The following is a 23,968-nucleotide window of genomic DNA, read 5'->3' as shown; positions in this document are numbered from 1 at the left end:
CTCCAGTACATAATGTATATCAGCACACAACAGTATATTCAGTTCCAGTTACAGTACATCCATCCATTCACTCGTCAGAATAAAATATTAAACAGCAGGCACCGGATCAAGATTCAACAGGCTTCCCCACACATCCTCGGCAGGCTGTTGGCGCTAACACACACAAACACACACACACAAATACATGTTCAGCCAAGCTGCTGGTCAGGGCATCAGTATTCAAACTGGCAACAATGAAAAGCAATCAGTCAGCAGGCAAAGAGCTAAGTGTTTTGCCAGTGCTGGTTTTCTTTGTTGACCTGATATGCTACTTTTGTTACATCTTAAATGGCCCTTGCCTGTGCCAGTAGCAGGAAGTACTGCCGGTAAAGTGGCAACGTAGATTTGTTTTTCCACGTCATGCGGAAACCAAAGTGCTTGCCTTGAAGGAGGAGGATAGGATATCCATTTACTAGAAAGCTCTGCCATTAATCGGCCAATCGCAGTTTCATTTTATATTCTGATGTAATTTAAATTTAATTGGCCTGGAAAGGAAATGAGTGGCATCAAACATACTGAATCAAAATATGTCTGACTAAACTTCATTATACTTGGTGATTGCTCATTCTGTGAAAGTAGTCAATGCTTTGTTAACTGGTTGTGGTTGGCAGTGTATGACCTGTAACTACATATTGCAAATGTGCCAAATATTTGTATAAACTATAATTTTTAGTGGATAATTTCAAAATTTTCCAAGAGCATGACGCAGACTCCTTTTGATATTGCTTGATTGTTATAGAAATAATAGTCTAACTGCTTTTAATGTTGTGGTTCACTGATGTACACTGTCTTGCTGCTGTAAATACTCCATTGGAGTGTTGAGTGAAGTCCACTTAAAGCTACAGTGCCCCACTGTTTTAGTTAATTAGTGAGCCTTTTTGAAAAAGGAAAGAGAATTCAGAAAGTACTAATACATTGTTGGTTTGCTCTTGGGATTTATGAGGAAACACCACCCTTATTCTTAAACTTCTCTCTCTCTCTCTCTCTCTCTCTCTCTCTCTCTCTCTCTCTCTCTCTCTCTCTCTCTCTCTATCTATCTATATATATATATATATAGCGAACAGAGTAATGTAGCATGAGTAGAGTGTGCTTTTGCTAACAGATGCTGATTTCTATATTGTCATTTATTCGTAAAAAGCAGCAGCATGGTTTGCAAAATGGTCAGCTATGATGTATGCATGATCTGTAGCAGCACACAGACTAACCTCATAAACATCCACTGAACATTGACACACCATATGATGGGCTGTCTCAGGTTATACAGCAGATGTGAGCTCTCCCTACCAGCAACACACTCACACACCTTCATGCTTCCATATTCCCTTGAAATTTCTCTCCCTCCATCACCGTCCCCACACATTTTCTCGTGCTCTTTCTTCTGCCCAACACGTCTTTCTGCATGGACGAGCTCATGCTGCATACAGCGGGTGGGACAGCTGTCTGCCATGCATAATGTGTCCTCTGAGAGCTCCCCCCACACCCCCCCCCCCCCCACCCCCCCCCCCAGCAGGTGGAACCCCACCAGAGCCTTGGGCATACACTAAGGGTCCCACCACCATGGGAAGGTCTACAAACATATGGTGCTGAATAGGGATGTGCAGAGCTTTTCCTTGAAAGTGCCACCCACATGCAGAATTTGATTAAAATGCAATGAGGTCCTTGTGAGAGCAGGAAGGTGGCTTAGGTGGCCTGACAGTCATTATTGTCTTGTTATTGGCTGTCAGGCTGCCGATGCCACACTGAGATACAGCTCCTCTATGCCAAAGCAATGTCATGTAATATGACTGCACATGACTGAATATATGAAAGATTTTCTCCAACTCTAAGCATGCAACGGAGCACTACAAGCACTGAATATGTATCATCATCTTTTTTTCATGTTTTATTTTCTCAGATATAGTTAGGTATTCTGGGTTTTGGGAAGGGTTGCCATGCTTTATTATACCTGCTCAAAGCCGCCTGATGCAACCATGAAAATGTCCAATATTCCCTCTGTTCAGAAGCAGGGAAATCGGACTCTCGAGTACGACCCTGTAATGGCAGTCACCTATATCAGGACAGTGCCACCTACACGAACAAAGTTAAAAACACAAACTTTGAAATTTAATTTTTGGATTGTAAATTGTCAGGACAGGAAAGTCTTCTCTCCAGGTCAAATAGGCCTCAGAATCAGAAAAACTACATTTCACAGATATAATTTGTATTCTGTGATCATCATCACTCTTCATTCCCTTTTTAGGCCTCCTGGAGATTTTTGTGTTTTCTCACATCCTGGGTGTATTCTCTCACATCATGCTGTTGTAGCTGGCCTTTTCCTCATTAGTTATCTTGTTTCCATCAATTTATGTGAAAACGTACACCATTACATTTCTTCTGACAGGCCTAACAGATTTGCAATAAAATTAGACCACAACTGAGATTGATGACTGAGCTGCTTCCTGGATTCCTGCCCCTGGTAGAACATGAAAAGGCACGAAAAAAACTTTCACTTTCACTGAGGCACCGCAGCCTTTCACTGCTGTCCAGTATAATCACGTGGCATTCATCAAACTAATGTTGGTGTCACACATGACCTGGAAAGGAAAGTATTGGTTGAAAAGCAACCATTAGCAAAAGAATTGCGTGTAAATGCAGTTTAGTTGTAGCCTGATTTGAAATGTCTGCATTGCTTTATCTAATCTATCTATAAAAATAATGTAACGGACTGATTAATGCAGACCTGTTATTCACTGTAATGCATTACACAGTTCAGAAAAGTTTTAAGAGCCTGATTATTGATTTTAACATACTGTAATGAAATGAAAACAATGGCTAAATAGCAGGAATAAGAAACTAACCAAACCATTTGGTGATGGTCCAGTATGCAACATACTGATAACACATTAACGGAAAAAAAAAACAGCACGGTGAGTCCGTGCACGTTCAGGCAGTTTTTTTTTCTTCATTTTACTAATTCACCCTCATGTGTGGAAAAGTTCTCCTTCTTCTGTTTCACAAATTTAACATTCTGATCTTGATGAGTTAAAGTGAGTGAAGTTTATGATGGTAATGGCGAGGGTAAAAATAGCATGCAGGCTGTTATCTTTGTTAAAGTGAATTAGCGATGAATCATCCTCCTGCAAGAATCATACATCAATAAATAGCCTTATTTTCTGTGTGATCCATGATGATGAAGATAAAGAAAAAATAGAGATGCACTGCAAAAAGGACATATTACTATTAGTAGTCAGTATTTCAGAGCCCTGATTAGACCATGTTTTGCTCATATTGTCTTATTTCCAGAACATACCACTGCGAAATTAGAGGTCTGAGTAAGACTCTGTTTCACCATGAGTCAGCTTCAGTAGTTTCTCTTTGGGTGTAGGACTCGACTGGAGGAATGAACAGCATTCTTCCAAAAGATATTACTTATAAACAAATATGAATTATTAAAGAGCCACATTTAATAGAAGTAATGCAAATGCATTGAAACCAGCAGGTTTTTAGTGTTTTTTTAAATTTTGTGGCTTTCAGTGTCACATACATAATCTTCGACGTCCTTTTGCAGACACCACAAGATGAAGGTAACATCACAGTTTGTTCTCAGTGTCTAATCTCTCCATGCTATGATGAAGAACATGTTTATTCCAGTGGTATTTGCTGATGATACTGCACATGACTCATATTTAGTAGTTTCTCGTTTTTTTTTCCACCAGGGATTATTCTGCCCTTAATCTGATTAGCAGACGACACATTTTACAATCTCCATGAGTAATTTCCTTTCACAGTCCCATAGTCAGTCACATTCCCTGCTTCATCTGTCTGAGGACTTTCAGCTCTCTGAAATAATATCACATGTCACTGTCACACCATCCATTGCTGAGCTCACAGAGCCTTTTCTCCAAAGCCTTACATTTCTGACATAATGTAGCAGTTACCTTACAGTGAAGAGAAACTTCAGTGACAAGCAGCCAACAACATGACAGCAGCATGAAATGGGATATGCTGTACTTGCCGAGAGTGACACTCCGAGTTGATTGGAGTTTCTAATCACGTATGAAAAGGTCACGGAGGAGTCTGAGTGTAGCGCACGCACATTCCCCAGAAGACATGTGTGAGTGACATGCTTCCTAAATCTCCTTTTAAGCTCCTTAAAGTTTGCAGTACACACAGCTGTTGTTATTGTTGCATTTGAAGTGTGTGCATGACAGTGTGTGGGGTATGATGGACAAAAACAGAGGCAGTGTCAAAGGATGTGGAGCATACTGTAGGTTCACATATATACATGCTCATCTGATTGTGTGTGTATACAAAACTTCAATCAGACACTCTCGTATCCTTTTCTTTGTGCAAGCACCTCCATCCTCTCTGCTGGGCTACAGTCACACGTCATGTCCTCAGGCTCCCCGGTGCCGCTACATAAACACAAATCCCTCTGTGCCCGTGGGGATTTCATCCCAGAAGAAATGTGCTGTCACCTGCTTTGCAAGGGGAAAATAACAATTGTTGAAAACATGACAGCTCCGTCCACAGCACCTAGCTTGCTTAGCAGAGCACTGGCCTGCAGTTTTAAGTTGAATCCACAACACCTTATAGCTGGGTAGCCTTTACGGCTATATTTTGGATGCATTTACATGTATGTTGCAGAGAGTTCAGCTTAATTAGTGGGATTGTCTACTGCGTGTGTGGGCTTTGCACAGACCAGGTTTACTTAGTGTTATCAGGCAATGTTTGCTCTCTGCATTGGCCATAGATTTATGATAAAATAATCATATCTAATACATGAATCCTTTACATTTGCTGTTGTACACACTTGGTAACTGTACATATTTACAAAGAGTGTCCAGGCTTCTGGAATAGAGCATACCTGGGAAGTTAGTGGCAACACTCACCATGCTTTAGTTCAAAGCTGCAACTAAAGATCATTTTCACTGTCAGTTCATTTTCTCAATTATTTTCTCAGTTAATTGTTCAGTCTGTGAAATGTCAGAGAAAAGTGAAAAATGGTAATCACTTGCAATCAATTCCAATTTCCCCACATCCCAAGTTGACAAAGTGTCAGATGTCATGTTTTATCTGACCAGCAGACCAAAACGCAACAGTCATTTTATGATGATACAAAACCGAGAAAAGCAACAAATCTTCACTTTTGAGAAGCTGGAACTTGTTACGGAGCATTGGAGCTGTAGCTTAGTTCATCAGTGTCAATGATGTGTCAAAATACCACAGAAATTAGTTAGTCCCAAAATAGCATCAAAATATACAGGGCCGTTAATGACCTTAAAGGGGAGCTCCACCTCTCCAAAGTCTGTTTACAGGTCTTGGTAAGTCCTGCTGCATATGTGAAAATGTTGTATAAAACCTGTTGTGGCTCCAGAGGGAGCTCTGTGAAATTCCCTCTAGTAATGTCACTTGAATCAGCTTCAGTTAGGTCTGAAGGCTATAAGTTTGAAAATGAATGAAATCTGGACGTGTGGACTCACCAGACCTCTGTCACCTGCTCCTCATATGTGCTTGAGGCTAGTTGCTCAAGGCTATCTTAGCCATTACGAGCATGACCCACCTGAATCTCTGACTGTTATACGGCACCAGGTTTTGAAGAATACGTGGAATATAAAAGGAGATATAGACTCTGGTTCTGCTGCATTAATTTTAATCCCTTTTTTAAATCGTCCATCACGACATTGTTTCAATGCAATGCTTGATCTACGTAGTACTCTGTTAATTATAGCTCTTATTTTTAATGTATATTTTCCAGAGGTAATTTTTACTCATGGTAAAATGAGGTTATTGACTTGACCTGTGTGTAGCTGTATCACTGTAACTCAGCTGTCTCATGTGTGCAGGACCGCTGAGGATTCATGTTGTCCCATGCATCCCAGTGCGCTCAGTTTTACCTGTTGAAAGAATGATGCAAGCCAGAGTCTGTGCTAAAGCTGCATCAGATAGTATGTTGCAATCTTGCTGTTCTCCTTCAGGGAACAGTGATATTCATAACATTTGGATTTCTCTGCGGCTTGTGTCTGTGTTGTGTTCTTTGTGATCTAGACTCACTGAGCACTTCATTAGGAACATCACACTAATACTGGGTAGTTCCTCCCTCCCTCCCTCCCTTTGCTCTCAAAACAGCCTCACTTCTTCTTGTCATTGATTCCACTCTTTGAGATTCTGCTCCATGTTGACATGATTCATCACATCATTTCTGCAGATTTATCACCTGCATATTCAAGTTGCCAATCTGTTCTATCACATCCCAGAGGTTCTGCTGGATTCAGATCTGGAGACTGAGGAGGACACTGAAGTTCTCTGAACTCACTGTCATGTTCATGAACCACTCTTTAGCTTACTGACATGGAGCATTATCCTGCTGGAAGTTGCCATTAGAAGATGGTGAACTGTGGCCATAAAGGGATGAACATGATCAGCAACCATACTCAGGATGTGGTTGGGTCCATGGATTCATGCCGCTGAAATTCATCAGACCAGGCTATGTTTTTCCAGTCTTCAGTTATCCAGTGTTGGTGAGCCTCTGTTCTTGTCTGACAGGACTGGAACCTGATGTGGTCTCTGTTGTTGTAGCTCATCCATCTCAAGGATGGACGTGTTGTTCATTCTGAGATCCTTCTCTTCTCACCACAGTTGGTTTCTGGTGGTTATCTGTGTTATCAAAGTCTTTTCTGTCACCTCCAACCAGCCTGGTCATTCTCCTCTGACCTCTCTCATCAACAGTCCACAGAGCTGCTGCTTCACTGGATGCTTTTTGTTTTTTTTTTTTTGTTTGTTTTTTGCTCCATTCTGAGTAAAAACTCTAGAGACTGTTGTGTGTGAAAATCCCAGGAGATCAGCAGTTTCAGAAATACTCAGACCGTCTGGCATCAACACTCATGCTACACTGAAAGTCTCTGAGATTTTTGTGTGACGTTTGATGTGAACATTAACTGAAGCTGCTGACCTGTATCTGCATGATTTTATGCATTTCACAGCTGCCACACGATTGGCTGGTTGGATGATAGCACAAATAGGCAGGTGTTCCTGTATGAAATGCTTGATGAGTGTATTTGAAAGGAAGTTACAGTTGGAGGCAGACATCAAAGGTTAATGTTCCAGTGATAGACAGATTGTAATTCACTTTAATTTGTTTCTTCTGAGCACATTTGATGATCACTCATCCATTTTTACACACTCTTCAGTTTTTCTGGTGTTTCCTTGTCTTGTCTTTTGGTGGTTAGTTTAATTAAATAACATCACACCCCACATAATTTAGATTTGACCACATATATGCTGTAATTTTTTTAACCTTTTTTTTTTTTACAGTTTGCTCAAGATTTTTTTTTATGTATTTGATTTTATTTGAAACCACATTACTTCACCTACATGACAGTACAAACATCATGATGTACAAAAATAAATCCTTTATTTACAACACACATTCTTTATCACCTACCACTGTTACTGTAACATATATTACAGATTAGAGAGGAATATCAGTGGTGTGATGACAAATCCCAAGATAAATAAATGAGGACAGATATAGAAGAGTAAGCAAACCAGGCCAGTCACACCATCACTTATCTCATACTGTATAGGTCAAAAACGTAGGACAAGTGTGTATCATTCCTTTTCTTCTTCTCACTGGCATTCACATTCTAGCACATGCATACACACGAACACACACACACACACATATGTGTGTGTGTGTACACATACATGTACAGAGTCACCTATGCAGCTGTGAGTGTCATCCTTTATTCATTCAGCAGTGGACAAGAAAAGCAAAACTGTGACTCCAGCTAAAAGAAATATGGAACTTCTAAAAATAAGATGTTTTTTTTCACTTCCACTACCCATCCATGTTACAACCTACCTCAAAATATGAACCTGCAACATGACCATAAAACCCCTCTAATCAGCGATTATCAAGTCCTCAATACAATGTAAAGCCACCAGATGTAGAATTTTAATGTGATTTTAGCATCTTAAAGGATTACAGATGCATCTGCTCATTCAATTTATATTTTGTTATTCAAAAGGTCTGTAACCATTTTATTTCTTCTCACAGACTAAAATCCTATTTCTTATTTGGACTACTACTATTTGGTTTATTTTGTAGCATCCCAAGGTAGGCATGAAGAAAAACCTCCCAGCATGCACTGGGTGACCTGCTCCCCAGTGTCAGTGCATATAATGGAATGACTCCAGTTTAGTCATCAGTCCAAGAGTTGGATGTATGACTCTTTCTACTGTCCTCAGTCAGGACATTGAACCTGGAATTGCTCTTGAATAGACCACAGCTTGCAAAACATGATGTGAAATTCAATACCTCGACATCTGAACAAACTTTTTTTAAAAAGGAGATAACCTATTACAGTTTAAATAGATAGTTTGTCCAACGCTGCTCAAATGATTTTCTCTGGCTTTAATTTCAATTCAGTTCAGGTTCAGTTAAATTAATGGAATTATTGAATCAACAGAATTGAATCAACTTAAAGTATTTAGTGCATCAAGATTGCATTTTTTTCACTGTCAATGGCACATGTGTTTTTATAGAATGAGACAATCTGGGTAAAAAAATAGTACAGTCTATGTGTTGGCAACCATTTCAAGAAGAATGGGGTGGGTCTTTTTGAATCAAACACAGGGGACAAAGACAAAGACAGAAATGTTCAGATTGTAAACATAATCAAAACATGACTACTATCACTTTGGCCTCCACTACTGATGTTTCCTAATGTGACTAGTGTCTTTAGAGATCCTACCTGCTCCTACAGTCAGCACTGGAGAGACAGGGAGAAGAGGCTGAGTGCAGATCCGGCATGACACACCCTGCCAGGCCAGATCCGAGCACAAAGGCAGAGCGGGGTGCTGCCTCCATGCTGCATCCACGCACTCACTCTCCAGCTGACAGGCCAATGTCAGAGCCAGCCAGAAATATATGGTAATTACTATCTGCAGAGTCCAAGGCAGGGGAATGGATTAACACAACCTGGTTACAACACGAGTAGTATTTTTTAAACCAATCCGCCTCTGAAATGTTCGCTTCTCCCAGATGTGCGGTTCAGTTCCCCTCCTGTCTGTCACTGTGGATCAGAGGCAGCAAGAGGAGCTGAGAGGCTGTCAGTTTCTGTCTTTTTCAAAGCCAACTGCATTAATGGGCTGCTAGTGTGACCTAGCCGCACCCTTTGTACTACACGATTACTGTGTTTAGTCGTGGACCTAATGCTGCTGACCTCTATTTTCTAATGGGTAGAGACCTTTAAGGGGCACTCAAGATTGAAATCACTTGTGTGCGTCTCTCCACTCTGAGTGTTTTTTTTTTTTTCCTAGTGTCTATGTGTGTGTGTGTGTTGACCCTGTTTGTGCTTTGAAAGCACGGAGCATGTGCATCCTGTCCAGTCCTGTAAAGGAAACAGTGGAACAGAGGATTCCTGGAGCCTGGAGCAGATATGGGAGTACAGCAGTCAGTAACACAATGTGGGATGACAGTAGTTTAACTGAGGAGGCGTTTTTCTGAGTTTCTTTTTCTATTTGTTTGTTTCTGGGCAAAGAGGCAGCCTTTCAAAGATGCTCCCCTAAATCAGTGATTGTGTAGATTGTAATAGGACCAAATTGTGAGTTTGAGACTTTTCTTATACTCGGTCTGTGGCCATGTTGTTTGGCTGTGTGAGTGCTCCTCTCCACGGCTCTGGAAATATTTTAGAAAATGTAGATCACATTGTACCCGATCAGCATGCTTTACCCTGTCTGACATTTCCCAGCAACCCATCCTACTCATGAATGTAATACCATGGTACTGACATCTGTAACCAGAGAATTATTCAGCCCAGAAAAGGACAAGTGTGCCACAGTTTTGTTGTAAATTTGTGCATTTTGCAGCATTCCCACATCCCACTGCTTTGTAATTGGGTGATTAAAAATGCATATTGTTGTCACACTGTGCTCTTACATGTATTATTAATATCAAGTGATGAGGCATCTGATACTGATAATATATCATGATGCCAGACCGTCCTGATGTAACAGTAAAACTGCAGACGTCCTTTTGTATTGACAGATGGCTGCTTTGTTTATTGGCAAAAAAAGAATTTTTTTTAATGCTGTTGTTGTTAATCCTTGTCGGAAACGTTGTCTGTGTCTAAATGAATATGTATTGCTTTAAGCAGTAGGGGCAGACGCCCCTGGGGACAGTGTCAGTGGCTGGCTGTGCTATGAGGCTGCAGAAGGGGGATGAGAAGCAGGCCAGGGCCTGTATTGTGCAGAAATTAATGACATTACAGGAAAAAAAAAAAAACATGGCTGGTTTTTCAGCTGCTGACTGACGTCACTCTCTATAACAGATACACGAGGGCTGCCCGACAACGCAGTCATTTTCAACGACTGCTCCACTTTACAGTGAGTTTACTTAGATGTCACCTGCTGCATTTTGTTGACTTGGATGATGCCATATTTACAGAGCCGAAGAAACCTCTACAGTAAACTGAATGTGCAGGCTTTATTTGAACTGTAGCGTTGAGTGGCAGTGTTCACCCTGCATACATCCTCTAACGAATGTCTTGCATGGATGAAGGGATCAGATTTATTGGTTTTGCTGTGCACAGTGTATGTGGCAGAAGTGAGGTAATAAAATAAATAGAAACATTCAAATTGAAAATTAAATATAAGAATATACTGACATTAAAGGTGCACTCTACCTGTTTTAAGCATGAAGGTCAGTTTACTCATCATGGGGAGAACAACTCAGCCTGTGAACACAGTTGTATAATGACATCTGAGGCTATTTCTAAAATCCGAGAAAATAAGATAGTGGACATGTTGGTTATCTCAGACTTCATATTTTCAATCGGACGCCTGTGTTCCAAAGGCTGTGTGTGAAGTTTTGAAAGACGTGGGGTATTTACCAAACAGGGAGGTGTCTAACAAAAGATGCTATCAAGTTGCGTTGTGCAAAGTGTAGGATATAGCATTTATCTGACCCATATTTTGGAAGATAAAAATCAGAATTTCCTAAATCTATTTTGTTTGTTTATTCTGTTTTTTGTTTGTTTGTCCCCCTGCTATGGAAGAGCAATACTGTTACATCCCCTTAAGAAAGAAATATGAAATATCTTTTGGTGTTTACTGATTTGATTGATTCATCAGCTAACTTGTATAGAAGAGGTTTTTAGTGCTATGAGCATTAGTGTTGGCTGTTTGCTCATTGAGTGTGCTCGGCAGGTGGCGAGATGACAGCTTATTCAGTTTAACTGACCTGTGGAAAGTAAACTAAATATACTAAGTAAATATACTGTAGAGTAACATTTCAGCGCACTGTATATACACACACAACTGTACATGTGTCCTTCCACAGGTGTACCAAACGGATAGAGACTTTCCTTTTCAGACCTTCATAAAGAATGATAGGCCTACTTTGGGATTACAGCCCACCTTCTTTGTCTGCGTGCTCCATCTTTACATTATCACAATTCAATCTGGGCATGATCTTAGCTATCCGAAGAGACGGGCATGTCTGACTTGCACGTCTTGTTCAGCCTTTGAATATTCAGTGAGACCTGTCCTTTGAAGCTGCTCCTGCGTCTCCTTATGTCAGTGAAGCAGCTTTATTCATTGTGACTTCTGCAAAGTGATCTTTAACCTACAGGGAAACCACAAAGAAAACCCCCAATTCTTCTGGGACTTCTGCAGACCCCTCTCCAGTGGATCATCTTTTCAAAACGCTTTTTTTTTAACTAACCAAAAGAAGCCAGTGACAATTACTGTATCTTACAAAAAGTGCAACACCAAGACTGATAATATATTTCCACTTTGCAACACCAGTTTTTCAGAATTTAGTCTAAAATTTTCATTTAGAGCTCAGGTGCAAAGGCTGCTGTTGTCATAATACAAATAAGGCTGATTTCCTGTTACCATGGCAGTGATAGTGATGCTGCCAGGGCAGCTGGATTTCTTTTACAGTTTGTCTTAGAGATGTCCAGGTTTTATACCACAGAGCATTGTGTAACCCATAAAATCAATGCCCTGGATGATTTTGTGAAGACTGTTCGGCCAGCTGTGTGAGACATCTCATTATGTTTTTGCTCTCTGTGGTATTCTGCAGCTCATGTTGTGCCGTGTAGGCATATGGGTTTTAAACATAGAACGAGAGCAGGTGCAGCCATAATCCAAAAGCACTGGAGAGGAAACAAACACAAACAACATGCCTTATCCTGCCTTGAAGTGTCCTGTGTCCCCACGGACTTCTGCTGTGCCATTACTCTGTGTTCAGCTCCACACATACAGCATCCAAACCCTAAGCCCAAGCCCAAAATGGTGCTGATCGGTACAGTACCTGCTCCTTTCAGCCAGCAGGAGGATGGGATCATGCTGTGATAAATGGCCAAGCAGCTAGGGGAGAGGAAGCAAAGGGTTCCTCCTGGACTGTTTTGTTTAATTGCTAGTCTGCTAACAAGAGGTAGGGTTTGATTAAGCTCAGCATGAAAGCAGCACGTGCCTGTCAGTTAGACGGGCTACAAAACTCCAGCACAGCAGATTGTGTCACAACATTCAGATTTGACGAGTCAACATCAATAATGTGAAGAACCCATCCAGGAGTAGGTCTCATATCAACAACCCTGACCTATGGAGGACTATTACTGAGAGTGTGTTCAATGCATTCGACACGGCTACTGAAAGATAAATGGAGGCATGGCAAATATTATCTGACAGCATACAGTGTTTCATATATGGAGGACATAGTGTATTTGCATTTTAAAATGATGCTCGTTTCTCGAAATTGCAGGACACCAGGAGGTTAGATCTCCTTTAAAAAAAAAAAAAAAAAAAAAAATGCTGTAGCAATGCTTCTCTGCAGTCATTCCTGCATCTCCTGCATCACATTTCTGATTTCTCTGTGAAACTCATGGGAGAGATGATGTCTGTGGTTGAATTGTGATTGTAAATACTGGTGAATGTCAAGATGTAGTGATTTTAAAGGGTGTTTATCAATGAAATTTTGTGTTAATCACATAGTGTTATTAAAGACCTGCATTGTTTGCAATTTTGTGCAAAAAATTCAGTTCCAGTTTAAACACTGATTCACTCGTAAATTGCATTATTGACCAAGTTAATGAGTCTCATAATTACTTAATTTCATCTACTGTAGCAGTTAGTCATTAATTATTTTTACACTGTAATTACATAATTATAATTACTTCATCAAATCATCAATAATTCTCAAGGTCATTGATTTTTATGATTACTTCACTTTCTTAAAAGCGTCTCATGATGTCAAACTGGAAGCCTAATGAACCAGGTTACTGACTGAACTGAGTCTCCTGTCCTGATTGGTTTCTCACCACTGTACAAAGATGATTAAAATGAACTCAGCCTTAAATTCTCACCTTTTCTGAAGCCATCCATTAGGTTGTGTATGGAACAAACACCACTGATGTCAGTAGATTAGGAAAGGAATGAAAGAAAGACAGACAGAGGAAAAAAAGGAATGAAAGAAATGATTGAGATCCAGTCCTTTGGTATCTGGATCTCACGTCTTCAGAATGTGTTTTGCTCATTTTGAAATACCCAACACAATGAAGTGACACTGGGGAAAGGCTGACATTTAAACTCCAACAATGTTCATTGATTTTAACAGTGTGACAGGTACTTGTCAACATGAGTGCCACTTCCTGTTGGTGATAAGTCACACCTTTAGTTGATTTAATAACAGCATGTCTGTACAGCTCCTGCCAAATTCTGAAAGTTTGAAACAGAGGAAAATAGACCTGTTTTAAATTATGAGAAATACTCAAGAATTCACTAGTCAAAGTCAAATATGCAATTGTGGCTCAACCAGGGATAATGATTTTGAGTTTAGATGTGTTTCATCCTTTTTATAGATCATACACTGTCTGCTCAAGAGCATCACATCATCATACATCCTTATAACCTGTAATCAATATGAAATGTTTTGCACTTTAAGGTAAGATTATTTAGGTAAGATACAAGGAAGTAATAAGGAACTTGAACTAAGAAAGATCAGGCACTAATATACACAAGGACTTCCTGAATAATTCTGAAAAAGGGATTAGATGACAGATAATGATAAGTTTGAAAAGAACAAGCGAGTATCTATGAGTCTGCTCACTAACCAGCTAACTCCAAATCAGCTGCAATGGCACATAACCTGTAATAATTAATGATTACTTTGTTATTATGTGAATATGCATCACACTGAATTTGTTTCTAAGGGCACATTTTCACTTAGTTTTTACCTTCAAATTATAACAGGCAGTATTTATTTGAACAAAAGCAGTAGTTTAGTAGTTTAGTTGTTTAGTTCAGTAGTTCAGGTATAGTTTTAGCAGCACACACTGTCTCAATGTTGAAAAGCTGGAAGCTTGTAGACTTCTGTTGTTCATGAAGTTTGGAGAAAACAAGGAGGACATCCTGTTGTCTCTGAGAGATGGGACTGATTAGCTTTAGCTTGCCAGTTACCACAATAAAATGCTATGTTATTTTGCCCGTTAGCTGAATAGCTTGTAGTGTGACCGTGTTACCTAGTGTTGTGATAATGATATATGTAACTATTCATTATTCTCTCAATTTATTTATTCATTGGTTTCTTTAGTCATTTGTTATTAATGTTAGCTGTTTGTCTGGTGGTTAGCATGTTGCATTAAATGTTATCTGAAGTGTCCTTAAGCGAGAACTATTTAGAAACTATTTGTCATTCATTACTTAGCAACTTGTTGTATTATTGGTCTTTATTCGATCATTAACTATTCAAGATTTTATGTACTGTATTGTGAAGTGTTACCAATGTTTTTTGTTGTTGGCTCTAGTTGGCTTCCCTCCACCCCGTTCAGTGACCCATCCATACAAGTAAACAAAGAGTGTTTCATTTAAATTAAAAAATTGTTTTTCTCCTCTTCATCCATAGATCTGATATTTTCCTGGATCTTTAATGAGTACCCGACATTTGTGAAGCAGGACACTCGACGCTTCATCTCACAGGAGACAGGGAATCTGTACATCGCCAAAGTGGAGCCCTCAGATGTTGGCAACTACACCTGTGTGGTGACCAATACCGTCACAAAGACTCGAGTCCAGGGTCCACCCACTCCACTGGTGCTCCGCAGTGATGGTGAGCCCTGCGTTTGAACACACTAAGTGCACTCACAACATAAACATTATCAACCACAGCATGTATGACTGCAGGCTTGTTAGTTAAGTTTCATCACACGATAACGTGACGATCAGACTGATTAGACTATGCTGTCAATGTGGATTCAATCTGTGGTGTGTATGTGTTGTTACAGGAAGATTTGTGATACTCCTCTACAGTTGTAGAGTTTTTGTGCAAACAAAAATGCCCTTTTACTGCTTTGGTCACATGTTTGGATGGTGTTTTTCTTCATGCTTTCATTAGTACTAATAAAAAAGTGCAGTTCATCCATTCTCTGCTGGGATCTCTTGGGATGATTTAATACAGCAGTACTGAAAATCAGCACTGGTCCTGGTCGCGATAAACAAAAAGCCAAACTTCTTTCATTGAAAGTAGGACGAGTGGTTTTAAGGAATACAAATGAAATTCAAAGGTTAATTATCTCATTGTTCGCTAATTTCAGCATGTCCTTTAACACGTGGATCGGATGCTTTAGGCTGGCCTTATCAAGGCACTCCAGAGGAAAGGTCATTGTCAGCAAGTAATCTAATTGTAGGCTTTTGTCCTAGAAATGTGTTCCTTACCGTACCTAATATAATGCAGTAGAAGAAATATGAAGATAAATGTAATGTACACTAGAAACGTCCTTTATGACATTTATGTGGGCTTTTACCGTTAATTATAACTGATCTGATTTAACAAGATCCGTATACCTCTTATCAAACAGCTTTGTTATAGGAAACCATGTGGTAATGATTTATTCTCTTTCCTTATTAATTGTTATACTTCTTATAAATGATAAGGATTAAAATAAAGAGTTACCAAATTGGTTTTAGTGTTAGTATTCATCCCAGCAGTGGTAGCATTATTAAGGACATTACGTGTTTACACGAAGAATTAAATGTTTGCACAGGAAGCCAAACCATCATTACATAATATGGGGTTCAGTTAGCAATTTTGTGCACCACAGGCATACCCAGCAACAAAATAAAAAAGGATGACGCAGGGAAATTAGCTGACAAACTTGTGTAAATGTCACAGGGATATCACGTGTAGTTTAAAGAAAAAAAAAAAAAAACAATCAAGTGGGTTGTCCTTGTGCTTTTAGCATTTGATAGTAATAATAATATATAGCATTCAAACTGAGGATGGGAACATATTCTCTGAAAATAAATTCAGGATTGTGGACAGCAAATCTTCCAGTCAGTTCTCCTCCCTGTTTGCTTCCTCTCTTTTTTCACTCCACCTTTATTTCACCGAGGCAGCAGCACAGGCAATAAACCATCAGCCCTACCTCACGGTCACGGGGCCTCAGGTAGAGAGGGGGCAGGCGGGCACATTAAGCAGGTGTCCCCTACAAAAGGTTATGGTATGAGACAATTACCCATCCACTTCCACCTGTCTGCTTTAACATGGATGATAGTGCTGTGGTTACATTCAAGTATGAGACAGTTGTGATAAGGATCTGAATTAGCTTTCACAGTCACTCAGGGAGCCATCCTGATAACACATGCCTCACCAAATCAGCGAGATGAAATTGGCCTGTTTCCTCCATCTCTAGAGCTATTTGTGCAACACAGCCCTGAATTACAGCGAACCTATTGTTACACTGCTGAATGAGAGTGGCTCAAAATACCATATTGTGCACCCAGGATGAGAACTGGCACAGCTTGGAGAAATGAAAGTATTCCCAATTACAAATTCATTGATATGATTCACCTTCGTGTCATTTAAGGAGAAGAACACAGTAGCCTGCACACGTGCCTTTCCAGTGATGTTAGACACTCCAGTCTTGATTTATGAATAAGTCTCTCCTGAAGCTAGAATACCAGAGAGCCAGCATTCCCATCTTCTCCTTTATCCAGAGAATTTTAGCATGCACAGCAGCAATATTATAATCCACCAGAGCTGCTTCACCGACGGTGAATGGGATGCTTTGTAGACACAGTGGCAGTACCCAGGGGGATTTTATGGGCCCATTTTCTGGTTCACAGCTGTTAGCACTACAACAAGATGAAACTCATCTGGATGTAAAAGCTCAAACCGTGTATGAATTCTCAAAGTTGTTTTTTTTTTGTTTTTTTTTTCCATTCAAATCAGTGTGTTGCATGTCCGCTGGAGAGAGAGTTGTGCTTTGGCTTCTTTTTTTTTTTTCATTATTTTCAATGGGAGAGCATTCTGTGACAGCACGGAGAGCAGAGCGTGTTTCTGCTGCTCACATCCCACAGCTTTGGAAGTTGAAAAACGTTCCAGCTCGTAGTGAAAAGACGGCTGTACTTGAAAAAGGTTTTTAGCTGTTGTGTAGCAGCTACAGAAGCTACAACTGGTGTTTATTTATTTATTTATTTTGCTTGAGTTGTTTAACTTGAATGAAAAACACAACTTTTTTTTTTTTTTCGCACTAATACAGGTGCTCATTTTTTCTCTTTCAGGTGTGATGGGTGAATATGAGCCAAAGATTGAAGTTCAGTTTCCAGAGGTTGTTCACGTTGCCAAAGGATCCACTGTAAAGCTGGAGTGCTTCGCTCTGGGAAAGTAAGCCCACTCTTAGTCTGGCTCAACATGCTGAATAACATATAAAAGAAAGAATATTAGTAGAAAAGCACTGAGATATTTTTTTCATGCTTTCCACCACTTTGCTGCAGTCCTCATGTGCTTCAAGCTTGGCTGCACAGCAAAGAAATTAGAGGGCACGTGTTGTGGTGTAAGAATCTTCACTTAAAATGTTTGGTTTTATGACACTGTATTAAAGCCCAAAGTACAAGACTAGATAACATGCATAAAGTTAAAATACTGGAGTGTAAGTTAGTCTTTCTGAGATTTACACATGAACACATGAATTAGCTTTAGCCAAGTATGTTTCTGCATACCATGAATTTGATTCATTGATGTGTGTATACATGTCTATGTACAGTTTATACAGTCATCTTAGTTTTATATTTGATATTTACTTTATTCTGTGTTCCATATATACTGTACTATATCTGAATGGTCATGGAATAGGCATATGTATGGGGTAAAAAAAAAAGTAAATGTAGTGCTCCACAGTCTTCTCTTATGTTAAATATTATGACACAATTTAAGTTTAATATGAGCATCTTTGCCACTAACCTTGCAAATTTAGGGAAAATTAAGACATAAAATTCAAATATTTTAGGGGTCAAGAGTAATGTGCATTCAAAAGGGGTAGTTGAAGCAGTTTTTGCATTCTTAAAGAACAGTCTGCTAATAATTTGGTTTGGTGTGTTTCACCATCCAAACATTTTGCTGTACAAATTCAGCACTAATTTAAATATGAAGACATGTCTAATAAATGTATTGAAAGTTAACTTTTCATAGTTTAGTTTCAATTCCTTGTCTGAGAGATCTAAAATCTTACGTGCTTTTGAGTTTGTGTAACTCAAGATTTTCAGTACAAACCTGATTTTCACTTTGAAAAAAAGCAGAGAGGTAAATACATGTTTCTGCTTATGGTAGATTTTGACTGCTTATGAGCAATAAATCATTCATAAAACTTGAATAGCTGTGGATAGCTGTGACTGTGAGGGTTAAACTTCTCCATTCTCACAGCCCGGTACCCTCTATAAACTGGAGGAGAATGGACGGTGTACCCTTCCCCAGGAAAGTGGACATGAGGAAAGCCAGTGGTGTCCTGGAAATCCCATATTTCCAGCAGGAGGACGCCGGCACTTACGAGTGTGTGGCTGAGAACTCCAGGGGAATGAACACAGTGAAAGGAAAGCTCTCTTTCTACGGTAGGTGATCCTGTCCTGCATGAATATTTGACCAGCGTGCACTGCATCTGTCAGACCTGCTCAGACTGAGAAGCAAAAACTGGAAGCAAAAGCAGACACAACTGGTCTTATAAAGCCGTCAGTGGCGATCAGCGGAGGCTCGTGTGGCATACATGAGGAGGGAGGCTCGTTTTAACAGCACAACAGAATGATTAAAGGCTGTCAGCTGTGATGCCTCTAATATTTTGATCCAGATTAAAGGAGTGATGCGGATGAGACTGAGCCCTTGGATATGACCTTGTTGGTGAGCCTTGTATTGGGTTCCACCAGATGGCATCATGATTGACATCCAACTTGACTGGAGATCAAAGCTGTTAAATGTACTATACATAGACTAGTGGCACATATGTCAGGGACATAATCTGCACCGCAGCATCTGGATCGACAGGAAGGGGGTTAGTAGATTGACTTATTGTTACAGATAGTCCCGTGGTTAGAGCCACACCTACTGAGTTTAGATACGAGAAGTCATGATAACCACCCACTGGAATATGCAGACCATTTCATTCCAAAGTTAAAGCTCCACGATCAGAAAAAAATGATTAGCTGCTCTTAGTCCACATTTTAAAACATTTTTTAAAGGACAAAGTTTGTTCCTTTAGACTCCTGCTAAGAAACATTTATAGGTTATTCAGACTTTTATTTTTCTTTTAGTAATATGGTTGACTCGTATACAGAAATATTACATAAGGCAAATTTATTCACAGAGCACCTCTCAACAGCAAGGCTAATTCAAAATTCTGTACATAAGACTTGCGAAGGCATTAAGACGAGCTATAACAGAAACACAGGATATTATAAGATTACGCATAAATGGGATTTACAGAATAAGAGTCTCTCAGTTCCTTACCACATAGAAATTATCAGCAGGTTTTATAAATGTATACTCGGAACAGTCCTCAAACCCCTGATTTCTGGATGTGCTGTCGGTGAATTTTATTCTCCCACAGTGAAACGCATAAAAGAAAATTGAGGATTCATTCACAGCTGGACAAAAATGAAAGCTAATTGGAGATGGTGATGGAGCAGCTCCAGGAACACCTTAGAAAACCAGAAATAACTAATGTTTTTAAGTTTCTGGGAAACTAGTAGTGTTTTTAACAATACATTGAAAATTATTTTAGTAGGGTATTTCTTTTCCGTTCAGGTTTGCCTGACTGTTAACTTGTGCTTTCTGCTTTGAACAACCTATTGTTTTTTCCTACCACCTCGACCACCGCTCTCAATTTTTTTTCCTTCTGATTTTCTCCCCTTCAAGTCGTGCTGTGTCAGCTGTCAGAAATAACTCATTTGGAGCAATTTGTCATTATTTACAACCCATGGAAGCTCTTAGCCTTGTTCACTATAACAGCCCAGGATCACACTGTGATCTACCAAGGCTTGAATTATCCTTTTTAGCTGCTGGTCCCCTCTCATTTTTGATGTGTTTTGTCAGTCTCTCTCTCTCTCTCTCTCTCTCTCTCTCTCTCTCTCTCTCTCTCTCTCTCCCTCCCTCCCTCCCTCCCTCCCTCTCTTTCCTGCTGTCTGCAGCCAAGTGATAAAAATCAGTAATCTTATTTTGAACTCCTTTTGAATTAAGCCTTTGAGACATTCGTCAGCAGTGTAAGCCAATGGGGGAATCGATAAACGTATCTCTTGTACATCCAAGCAAGCTACAGTGGAAAGAGTGCTGGGCTTTATGTTAGACAAGAAGAAATAAAGGTGTTACTTTATGGGGGCACTATAGTCATTATTTAAACACCAAAATTTAAAAAACCTTGCTTTGTCCTCTTTCTTTAATACATTAGATGGAATGTGTTTTGAGTTTCTTCTGATTGCTCTGGCTGTGAAAGAGCTGTATTGCAAATTTCAAAATAGTGTTTTTCAAGATTTTTCAATCTTCCAATCTTTCAATCAAAAAGTCTCAATGTGCTTAGAAATATATTCACAAAACATTAGATTCAGATTAGATTCAATATATCTTAATGCAAAATAGGTTTTTGGGTGCATCTAGTCACCGTCTTTCTCCCTATTTGCCATAAATCTCTGAATTGGAGGCAGTTTTCAACTAAATTCAGGCCAAAGACTGTTGTGTTTGTTGAATTTCCATCCATGAAAGAAAAGCTTTGAAAAGAAATGGCCATTTGCCTGCTTGTTGATGCTGAAATTACTCAGAGGGAGAGTAAATGCAAAGCTGTGACAGGTTAGTTTCCCTGTTGCGTTCACATTTGTGTTTCTGCAGACTTACTGCTGCATTATCTGATAGTGATTTCACTGATAAAGCAAATTCCCATCTTTCCTCTGCTTTAGCCTCTTGACGTTTGGCCTGATTGTATACGCGCTTGGCCCGGTGCAGGCTGAGATGGGCTGCCTGCTTTCATTTGGTGAGCGTTGACTGAGAGTCGATACGTTCGCAGTGGGTGAGGGATAGAGTGAGAGACCCTGACAGTGAGGAGAGAGAAAAAAAACAACAACAAAAACAAGAGCGCTGTCTTGAAAGGTGCAGTGGGTGGGGCAGCTCAGCCAGGCTCTGATAGAGGGTTGCAGTAGCATGAATGGATGTGGTACTAAATGACTGGTGATGCAAGAGTCTTATAGAATAACTTTCCATGTCCAAACAAGTACAAGCAGATACCACACTAATCAAGCGTAGCCACTGATTACAGAGCTTACACTGATTAAAAAATGTCTTTATGAATATTTGAACCTTGCATTGCATTGTAGAAAATACACCTACAGCAAAGATGGGGTCGTGTAGGGGGTGTGCAGATGTTACATCACAAAGATGGAGAATAAAGGTTTCCTCTTTTCAGCAGGATGAATAACAGATCTTTCTACAGCTTTCAGTCAAAGGACATCGTAACCCTTTATACTGTTTGCACAGACAGCAACAGCACAGCCTCCATACAAGTTAGATGTTCATTAGTTCAGCCAACCTTGTGCCTCAACAAGACCACACAAACACACCCCTCTGGTCTCTACATCCACGTCTTTTTACCAAGTCTTTTGTCTGTTTCCAAACACCCACATAGGCGCACCCTCTCACATCGTCCACATGGTAATGCACAGAGATAGTATGGGGATACATTTGCAGTTATTGAATAGATTTCTAGCTGTTATCCTGCTTTACTCTAAGGCAAAATACTGTATAGCAGAAGCCAATTAGAGCAGGATTTGTACTGTTGCTGAAAGGCCTCCACAAAGGTCAGTCCTTGAGAGTGGCATTAGGTGAGGTGGAATGGAGAAGTGCGGTCAGCCATTACTCTTGTTCTGCCACTGGCCTTGTGTGATATAGGATGATAGTAGCGTGACCTACACATCATCCAGAATGTATAGAGCATTGCACACAGAGAGAGAGAGCTTTACAGATCTGGTTTTATGTACCACCTTTTTTGGCTTCATCATTAACTAGCCTTGAGTTACTTGCATGACACAACAAGAATCAATTCTCCTCCTGTGTAATTATACCATCATTTACTCAGACTGTATTGAAGGGAGGGTTTTTATGGCACCAGTAGCCACCCTAATGTATATGGATCTGGTTTTCATCATTTTTATTCCAGCAAAAGTGCACTGGGAAACTGAAAGAAACCATGAAAGCAAATAAACGCAATAGATGTGGGATCCACACTCCAGAGGACTGGTAGCTACTGTCAGTCCTAAATCAATTGACTGGTCTTTTAGTACATGGACTGAGATAAGAAAGCAACTAAATTAAATGTTATTTCCTGTTTTGATATACATTCATATCAGTCTACCAAATAAGACATTATGGATAACTTTGTTAATTGTATTGTCCACAATAACAATATTAGAAAGGGTCTGGATGTTGCTGTATTAATGAATGCATCCTATAGTATACTTGTGTTTGGTTTTCCTTATAGAGACCTGATCATGATAAATAACAATTCTAATGATCAATAAAAAATAATCATCAAGAATGCTGTCCTTCAATGTACTATCTTCGATTGATGTTCAATTAATTGTATTTCTTTGAGTTTCTATGGGGGAAATATTGAGATTATTGCAAATAAAACCACTAGTAGGCTTCATACAGCCCCAAAAACCTCCAGCAGCATGACAGCGCTGCCTGGGAGTAGCCTGTCAGGCAAACTCTAAGGCTAAAAAGTTTGTAAACCACTTGTTATTGTGCATGAGGCTCAACTGCTGTGAGCACATGGTAATAACTGAAGGCAAACTCAGATAAGCACACAAACACTGTTAACAACTCGTCTGGATTCTGACAGCTGGGCAGTCTGAGGACTAGACATGCGGCGACTGTAAAAATCAAGGATTTTGAATCCCGCTGATCAGTATGTGACAATTGTTTCCAGAATTCTCCAGTTCACTCTCATGTTTTCAATGTTTCCAGCTCCTCCTCATCTCATCGAGAAACCCCAAGATGTGCAGAAGCTCATTGATGACTCAGTGGTGTGGGAGTGTAAAGCCACAGGGAAGCCGAAGCCTTCTTACAGGTGGATGAAAAATGGAGAGAACCTTGAGTCTGCTGAGGTGAGACCTGCCAAGCACCAGCATGTCTTTTGAACTGCAGATAAAGTCCCGCTTCCAAGGTTAGACGTACGACAGCAGCTTTGGCACAGATGCTTCTTGCATACTCGCTGCTGCTGAATGAAGAATGTGAACAACCGTGTACTGTATTTCCAAAGCTTTATTGTGATGCTTGTTCGAGCTTCACTGACTAATTACCGCGCATTATCGTCTTCTTCATTACAACACAGAGCCTCCTCTGCTGCAATACATTATCTTATTCAACTCTGCAAAACAGCATTTATTTTAAAGGAATTAGACTGTGTCTGCTGTGCTTTGCTGTGCTAACAGACTAAACTATAAACAGGCCAAGTATTTCATGCTAGTCTGGACAGCACAGTGATGTAGGAGCTACCCTAATCTTCTGTTAAATCTCTCCCTGCCAAGTGCGCTTATTAATCCTGTGCCACCAAAAACGAAAAAGTAAGATTCTTTATACAAACACTGTGTATCCTACTTTTGTTTTAGCTCCCTGTCCCCTCTGACTCTGTTA

General features: G+C 39.9%; 1 protein-coding gene across 1 annotated transcript in view; it reads left to right on the top strand.

Annotated features, from left to right (window-relative positions):
• Positions 1–23,968, top strand: part of cntn4 (contactin 4) — a 97,366-nt gene that overhangs the window by 34,365 nt on the left and 39,033 nt on the right. Inside the window, exons 5-8 of the mRNA XM_041033436.1 lie at positions 14,930–15,133; positions 17,587–17,689; positions 18,725–18,909; positions 23,300–23,439. Coding sequence (XP_040889370.1) covers positions 14,930–15,133; positions 17,587–17,689; positions 18,725–18,909; positions 23,300–23,439 — 632 coding nt within the window. The remainder of the gene's footprint in view (positions 1–14,929; positions 15,134–17,586; positions 17,690–18,724; positions 18,910–23,299; positions 23,440–23,968) is intronic.

The sequence above is a fragment of the Toxotes jaculatrix genome, chromosome 3 (assembly GCF_017976425.1).
Source record: "Toxotes jaculatrix isolate fToxJac2 chromosome 3, fToxJac2.pri, whole genome shotgun sequence".
NCBI classification, from domain to species: Eukaryota; Metazoa; Chordata; class Actinopteri; family Toxotidae; genus Toxotes; species Toxotes jaculatrix.
Note: the sequence above shows the minus strand (reverse complement) of the source record. Positions and strands in the feature narration are given on the sequence as shown.